At 37.7% G+C, this 8,241-nt stretch overlaps 2 protein-coding genes across 2 annotated transcripts; both read right to left on the reverse strand.

Moving 5' to 3' along the window:
• Window positions 1–72: 72 nt before the first annotated feature.
• Window positions 73–4,588, reverse strand: LOC125206052 (paramyosin). The gene is made up of 5 exons (XM_048105335.2): window positions 2,942–4,588; window positions 2,714–2,790; window positions 1,703–1,814; window positions 1,428–1,544; window positions 73–615 (listed from the first exon to the last, which is right to left on the reverse strand). The coding sequence occupies exons 1-5, from the start codon at window positions 4,313–4,315 to the stop codon at window positions 259–261; spliced, it is 2,037 nt and encodes a 678-aa protein (XP_047961292.1). The 5' UTR covers window positions 4,316–4,588; the 3' UTR covers window positions 73–258.
• A 1,098-nt stretch (window positions 4,589–5,686) lies between these two features.
• LOC125203724 (proteasome subunit beta type-7-A) lies at window positions 5,687–8,241 on the reverse strand. The gene is made up of 8 exons (XM_048102141.2): window positions 8,018–8,241; window positions 7,072–7,213; window positions 6,856–6,952; window positions 6,698–6,767; window positions 6,510–6,614; window positions 6,328–6,426; window positions 6,138–6,225; window positions 5,687–6,009 (listed from the first exon to the last, which is right to left on the reverse strand). The coding sequence occupies exons 1-8, from the start codon at window positions 8,159–8,161 to the stop codon at window positions 5,933–5,935; spliced, it is 822 nt and encodes a 273-aa protein (XP_047958098.1). The 5' UTR covers window positions 8,162–8,241; the 3' UTR covers window positions 5,687–5,932.

Below are 8,241 nucleotides of genomic sequence, written 5' to 3' on the forward strand. Positions count from 1 at the left end.
ATTGCAAAAAAAAAAAAAGTTGCAATTGCAAAAAGGCAGAATAGCACACACAAATGTTTACACAACCATCAATTGGTTAAGCTTATCCTTCAACAATTAAATACTAAGAAAGAATAGTAAGCATAATGTACATCTGATTTCAAACAACTTTGCCAGATTAAGTTTTGCTATCAACTAACAGTGGAGTATATATTTTCCGTCGTTCAATACTCGATAATAACAAAGAAGTAAACAAGAAAGGTCGCAAGCAAAAAACAATCAAATAAGAGGTTCAGAAAGTTCCATTTCGTTGGCAGTTTGTTCCGGCGGTTCAGACCGATGGGATCCTACGTAATCCAAGCCAAGCCATTGCCATGGCCAGCAAACATATCTCGGCCTATTCAGACTGGTGGTTCTTGAGGCTTCCCGCGTATCAAGTTCATCAAGTTGACGAGTGAGCTCTTCCACACGATCTCTCAGCCTGGACGCCCTTGTATCTGCCAATCTCAATGACTTTTCAGCAGCATCTCTTGCTGCCATTGCGGCTTCTGCAGTTTCTTCTTTAAATTTAAGCTTTTTCTTTGACTCTATTACAGCTTGCCTAGCTTCTTCAAGTTCCTGGTGCACCGATGCCAGCTGCAGAATCACAGAATTGAAATTCAATAAACTCAAATGTTAACCATAGAGGACTAATTCTACTGGCCATTATTAAAGTAATCATCTTAGGAATTAATCTTCAGAATGCTTTAGAAAGGGGGAAAAAAGACAAAAAAACAATAACTAAGAGTAGGAAGACAAAAAAAACAATAACTAAGAGTAGGTTATTTACACTGGCAGACGAGAAAAACGAGAGTACCAGAAGTTTTCCACTGGCAGGTTATTTACATAAACATCAAGATTCATCAGCAGGGAAAATAGGGAATAGAATGATGAAGCAGCAAAATGACATCCCTAGACAAGGTCGATTCAATATGTCTCAAGGAAACACACTTAAATGTCCACAATGAGAAATGGAATTTAGTTAGTTGCAACATACAATGCCAAACTCCATGACGAAGCATGTGGTTCGAATAGAGCGTTTCCCTATAGTCAATTCATATGCAAACCTCCTATGACATGGACAGATGGCACAGTTCTTCAGGCAAACAATCTACTGGTATAAGAGCTACTATATAAATGCCAAACAATCTATCGGTGGTTTAACGAGCAAAAAAAAAAAATCTGCGAAAGAGAAACAAAGTTCCAATGATATTACTTCCCGAACAAAGATAAAGCCTAAACAACATATAAAGGTCCTAGATTCATCTATATACGTTTCATTTGCTCTAGTAAAATTTTCATTGTGATGCATACATAGAATAAAAGGCATCAGACGGGAAAACCAGTCAATCAATGAAGACGAAAATGATAAGTGAAAAAAATTGTTTGGCTTCTCAAATTTTACTTACTTGTGATATATACTCTTGTTCAACTGCTTTTCCTGCATCCGCTTCTTGTTGTGCTGCTACCTTCCATCTCATGATTTCTTCTTCAGCTCCAGCAATATCCATCATAAGCCCCTCAACCTTGTGAAGAAAAATAAAGTGTCAGATCAAATAAGACTTGTTTATGGAAAATTGAAAATTACAAATGTGTGGACCCAGCCATCATGAGAAGAGTGATAACTAAAAAGTTGGAAGTTTTAGATGGTTGGTATAGCCAATTAAAAAAAACCTCGACCTACATTTTCATTAGCCACTCTTTCTTTCTCTTCAAGCTCTTCTACACGTTGCTTCCACTGAATCAGTTCCTTAGCTTGGGCATCAACACACTCCTTATATGAATTTGACTCTGCCCTTCATTTTGGCAACATTGAATATAAGCCAAGACAGTAAAGAAAAATTTTCATTGCTATAATAGTAAAATTACGTGATGTTATGCATTAATGGAATATAAGAAATCAATTTTCAGATATGTAGTCTTTTTCATTGATGCATGATCTGAAGCAGCTACATTGTTCCAAAAACCAAAAAGACTGAATTTAATGATTTCTTCTAAAAAACTTATTTCATTTTGCTTGTCTTTACAGCTGGGTACATGATTTTCCTTTAGCAAAGAAGAGAAGCAGTATATTGAAGTAAGACACACAATCACATGCTTCTTCTCACACTCCAAAGAGTAAAATAAAGCTCTAATGACAAAGAGACAAATATATATATGTGGATTAACGCTTTTAAAGTATGATATATTTTAAGAATAACTTCTTAGTTTTACATAAAACAACACCAAACTGAACCAAGAGAGGGCCTTGGATGTGAGCAACAACAGTTGTTCAAACTGGACTCTTGCCACTCCATATTAGACTATTAAAACTAGAAAGAACTGTTATGTAAGTTATTGTTCAACGATTATATGATGCTCACTTCGACTAAAGAATTTTAAACATTAGGATTGCGTTTGGTTGAAGGATTTGATCCAGCATCAAACCAACAAACGAAATTAACTTCAATGTTCCCTGTAGCACAGGGAACTCCTATGCAACCTCAAGCACTTAAGCCCATTAAGGTCACTAGGAACCAGAAAATAACACACAATGGGGTGCATATTATAACCAAGCATGTATGATGATGTTTCAAACGCTTTGTACTCAGGAACATTAGCGCCATGTAACTTCATTAGATCAATCAGTAATAAAAAAAACTATTGTAGAGGATCCTCTTATGATTTTTTAATGATTTCATAGCAGAACAAGTACCTCAGTTCCTCCACTGAATGTTTTAGCTCTATGATCTCAATCTGAGACTGCTTGATTATGTTCTCCAGTGCACTGGCCTGCAATCAAGAGTAGTGGTCACCACCAGGAGCAAAATCAGAGTTGACATCAGAAACTAGTGTTTGAACTGAATAATGCAAGTGAGAGCTGATAAAGCATAGATCAAAGCTAGTAAATCACACAGAAATTAATGCTAGAAAATTCGCATACCAGAGCATAAACTTCATTGTCGTCTGTGTCATCAGGACCCGCTTTACCTTTGGATGCATCAAATTTGCTGAACTTATAGTCGATCCCAGCCTCTTTTAAACCATTTTCTGCTACTTTAAATAATTTGTTGGTTTTGGAGGACATATCCACCGACATCCTCTGAGTCAAAGTACTTCTCAATAGAGACCCAATATGCTCTTTCTCATTTATCAGCTGTGAAACAGTTTCATTTAGTTTTTTCACCTCACAAGTTCTCTCCTCCACCTGGTCCTTGGTTTTCTCAACAACAATTTTACTCAACTCATACACAGATTCCATCCCCTCTAAAGATGCCCTTATATTTTCCTCCAGATTTGTTTCTTGAGCAAGGAACAAGGACTCTGACAATTCTGAGGATTTGTTAGCATCAACAATCTCCATAGCTTTGCACATTTCTTCATGCAGTCTTGTTACATAATTCAGTTGATCAATCAGCAAAGGCCTTTGCATCTCCATCTTCGACTCATAGTCAGAAATTAATAGCCTCAACCTTGAAAGTTCACCTTCCATCTCTTCCTGTTTTTCCGCAGACTCTCTCTCTAATTCTGCAACTTTTCCATCCTTCTCAAGTAGGGACTTTTTCAGAGTCTCGATCTCCTCACTTTTCTTTGCCACATCTTCCCTTAACCCACTAATAGCTGCCTCAAGTTGAGAAACCTCAATGGCAATCTCATAATTCCTCTGTTCAACCAACTCCCGGGCCTCATTCCTCCCCTTGATACTCGACTCAACCTGTCTCAGAAGCTCCTCCACAATCTCATTGGTCCTTTTAATCACACCATAGGCAACTGCTGGCAATCCCGAGTACTTATTAGACTTTGGCAAACCGTTTGCTCCAAAGTCCTTGTAGCTACTCACTTTCCTGGATATCTTCTCAATCCCACTGACCAGCATCGATGATCCTTTCTCCATTTCCACCCGCATCGAATCCCTCGCCTTGCCCGCCTCCTCCAGCTGCAACGAAACCTCATCTTTTTGCCTGCTTATCTCTTCTTTTAACTTAACCTCCTCACTCAAATCCCCACCGACCCTCTCCAAGTTCTTCAGAGCTTCCTCCTTGTCGCGCAACGCCTCATCCCGCTGCCGCGAACTCTCATCCCGTTTCTTGATCGCCTCGTGACACAGCGCTTTAAGCCTATTGAACGAAACTTGCATATCATTTTTCGCATTCTCAGCCGCCTCACGGGCAGCTCTCTCACGATCGAGCTCCGCCAGAATTTCCTTAAACTTCTCGACGGACACATCGTCAGGGTTCTGAATTACAATAGGGACTGGATCATCGGCCTCCACATCGCTCAATACGGTGTCGTTTTCATCGTCGCCGGAGGTTGCCATAATACTACACCAGCTCCCTCTAAAATAACCAACTCAGAATCCAACAATCGGATATGGGATCAATCAAAATAGGGCAGAAAAAAGGATTGGGGTTTTTGATTGGTTTTGCCGATCGAGCGCAATTGTATGAGAAATTAAATTGATCACTTAATTGATAAATAAAATAGACTGAATTTGGAGAAGATGATGACTTGAGAATTGGGGGATCGTACCCGACAACTGGAGGGAGTCCACAGGCGTACAGAAATTAGGAAATCAAAATTTCATTATCACAATATTTGTAGCTTTTGATTGTTGGTATTTCAGATTATATTATATATATATTCAAATCGATTTGTTAATTAAATACTCACACTTTTATTACTAAAACTCGAATATTCAAATCAATTTGTTTACTAAATACTCACACTTTTATTACTAAAACTCGAATATTCAAATCAATTTATTTACTAAATACTCACACTTTTATTACCAAAAGTCGTTTATTCAAATCGATTTGTTTACTTAATACTCGAGAGTAAAATTTCAAATCAATCCGCACACGATAGCCAAAATAAATTTTTGGTTTACATTTCAAGTTTGGTTTTATTTGGTCCCTAATGATATGAAATGGTCTAAAAGTAATTTTAAATGTTGGTAGATCTAATTAATTTAAACTTTTAAGTGCATTTTTTGTCCAAAGTAAGTGAAGTAATACTCGCATTTTGTATTGTACTGATGCAGTTAACTGAAAGTAAACAAATGGCGAAGTAATCAACGAATGTGAGGAAAATTTTCTATAAATTTAATTTAAATAATATTTAGCTCGGACCATAACTACAAAATTGCTCTTATCAGATTGGGACTTCGCACAAAGTCTTTCACTTGTGACATGATCAAATATAACTTAATTGGTAATTACATTTAAGTCGAATTAATAGGTTGAAATTTAGCGTCACGCCACAGTAATATTCAAGGAATGCAAACTTAACTATAAATCAACTAAAAGATATAGTGGGATATGTTTTCGTAAAGATAATAGGAGTACTATCTAAAGTCTAAACCTTGCATTATGCATGCAAGAAGGCTAGTTAGGGCACCCTTGAAAACTCAGGGTAATATGCAGTTATGTCAGTTCAAAATAGGAAGCTATCTCAGAATCTAAGATGCATAACGATGGCACTTATGTTTGCTTTGACATAGACATAGACTCCACAACAACATAATCACAATTAACTGTTGCTCCACAGGCGCACCTATATCAATTATACACAACCCTAATTTGTCTGCATTTTACTGATTCATCTACTGTGGTTATTTAGCCTGCACATACTCAAAATTTTCCAAATTCTGGAAGGAGTTTGGTGCAGTGAATTAATTATTCTTAGCTCGGAAGCAAAAGCAACAATGATATTTTGTATACCATTTAGGTATAGTGATCTTATCCATCATATGTTTACTGGGACAGAAAGGGAGAGATAGGGGGGATAACTGTAAACCGTAGAAATTATAATCTCCAACAAACTGCAACATGGACAAAGTTGGTGAAAATGAAAGTGAAGGCATTGAGGCTAGACAGTAGGCTAGTTAATGAGAAGACCAGGAAGTTTCCAAGAACGATGACATATTCAATCACATTCATTCTTCCATAGCATCTCCCCCTTCAATCACTTCCACCAGCTCTCTCAATGGTGTGATCTTTGTCAGCAACACCTCTGCAGATATATTAGAGAAGAAAATGAGTAGAAATAAAATCAAAACTGAAGCAATCAAGTAACATGAAACACATAATGCAATTTTTAAGTTGTTAAAACTAATACTCCATTTTCCTAATGATACTCACCAGTCTTCTTGGAGAAAGAGTATCCCTTCTCACTCACATACGTACGAGGGTTCGGCAACATATAATTTCTCAAGTACTCTCGCTTCCCCTAAAAGAAAAGGCAAAAGGGGTAAGATGGAAACCAGTTTATCACAAGCAACAAGTACCTATGAGTGGATAGGAAGAAAACATCATAAATTTTAAATCAGACCTTTGTTATGACACAGACATCTACATTGCTTCCACTTCCCAGATCATTGAATATACCAGAGCAAATTGCTTCAGCCACTAGTTTTACTCCTTCATCCCTCTGCAAAAGTGCTTTGCAGTCTCAACTCAAGGAATCCACACAATAAGTGTTTGAATGCTCTACAAAAGACCTAAGGAACTTACAGTGAGCCCTTCACGGTATTTTGATTCAAAAATAGCCATTGCAGCAAGTGATCCAGAACCCATAGTAGCAAATGGTAGAGTATCTGTAGAACCATGTGGATAAATCTGGGATAGACTCCTTACATGTTAGACCCGAGGGATAAAAGAAAAGGAAAACAAAGCAACATCTTCAGGCCAAAGTAACTCACAGTATGCAGGTGAGGACCTGTCACATCCACTCCACCAAGCACCAAGGCAGCTGATACATGTCCTTGATAACTGATTCAGATATAAACCAATGAACTTCCCATGTAACCCATTTTACACACGAGATAATGACACTATAAAAGAGTTTTGGGGTTTGCACCTAAAAAGATGAGACTTCAGAAGAGTCAGAGCAGTCACAACCCTGGATTCACGGCCAGTATGAAACCGGTGCAGCTTCAGCTGAGAGCTAACCATGTCTAGTGAAGGTCAATACAAACAGACAGTATAAGTTGGCCATATACAGAAGGCATTATAAAGAGTCAGATAGTTCAGTAAACAAGAAGACAACATGAGATGAGAACTAATTCATTTATACCTGTAACAGCTTCTGTATCGGCGGCCGTACCAGCTCCACAACAATATATATTTGGAGCCATGTAGTGGATCTTCTCGCAATTCTTATCAGCAACAATGGGGCCTTCAGTGGCTCGTGTGTCAGCTCCAAGAATGACACCATCCTAAAGCATAGAAATATTGTCAAGGGAAACATATTCAAGCATATAACAAACATATTCATTAACCTTAATAAGCTAGTGAGTACATATACACTCCTACGCGATACATGGAAGTAAATAAGGCCACTGAGAAGATGTTTGCTTAGTTTAACTGAAGTCAGATACCATGGGCTACAATATAGGGTAGGGCTTGCACATTTTCATAAACAACTCAAAATTTGAAACAAATGTATTACCACTAGGTGATCTTATAAATTCCATGTCAGCTTGACTAGACTATTTCAGCTCGATGAGCCTGTACTTGATGAAGCACAGTTCTAAAGCATTAGAACTTCAACTCTACCTCAAACAATAAGACTGTGATAATTCTGTTTAACTCCGATTTCCTTTTATTGCAACCGATAAAATTCCGCGAATCATGTCATTCGAAAGTCGAACAAACTTCAACTTCATCTCACCCAAATGATCAGAAAGTTTAAATCCGAGTATTCAAGAAAAAGTCTACTGAATAAATGGTAAACATCTCATCTAGACTACAAAAAAGCTCAGGATACCATTATGACATATTTTTCCAACAAAACATCACATTCCCACATTTTCCATCTCAATTCACTACAAAGCCCTCCAATAAAAAACTGAATGGAACCAAAGCAATACATAATCGCGGTGTTCCAAGTAATCACGAAGGAAAAGGGAAGGGCAACAAACAAATTCATGAAAAATAAGCCAAAAGAGAAAACCCAATTGAGCAAGCACAACGTTAATACCCAAATCGAAATTCAAAGACGGTCCATAATCAAAATGTACCTGAAAAACCAACCCAACAATCGTAGTTCCGGTCTTCAGATACGAGGATGGCTTCAAACCCTTTTGCATAAGCATCTCGTTTCTCTTGCACAAATCGAAAGAAAATCCCCCCCTAGCAGGAGCCGATTCCTCGAATCTCGACATTGCGAATTGCTAATGATCAACACTAAGACCGTTTTCGGATAAAAATAAACTAGAAATTATGTAGATTCAGGAAAAGGAGT

This window comes from Salvia hispanica, chromosome 6, assembly GCF_029641045.1.
Source record: "Salvia hispanica isolate PSC_SH4W2 chromosome 6, Shi_PSC_v1, whole genome shotgun sequence".
NCBI classification, from domain to species: Eukaryota; Viridiplantae; Streptophyta; class Magnoliopsida; order Lamiales; family Lamiaceae; genus Salvia; species Salvia hispanica.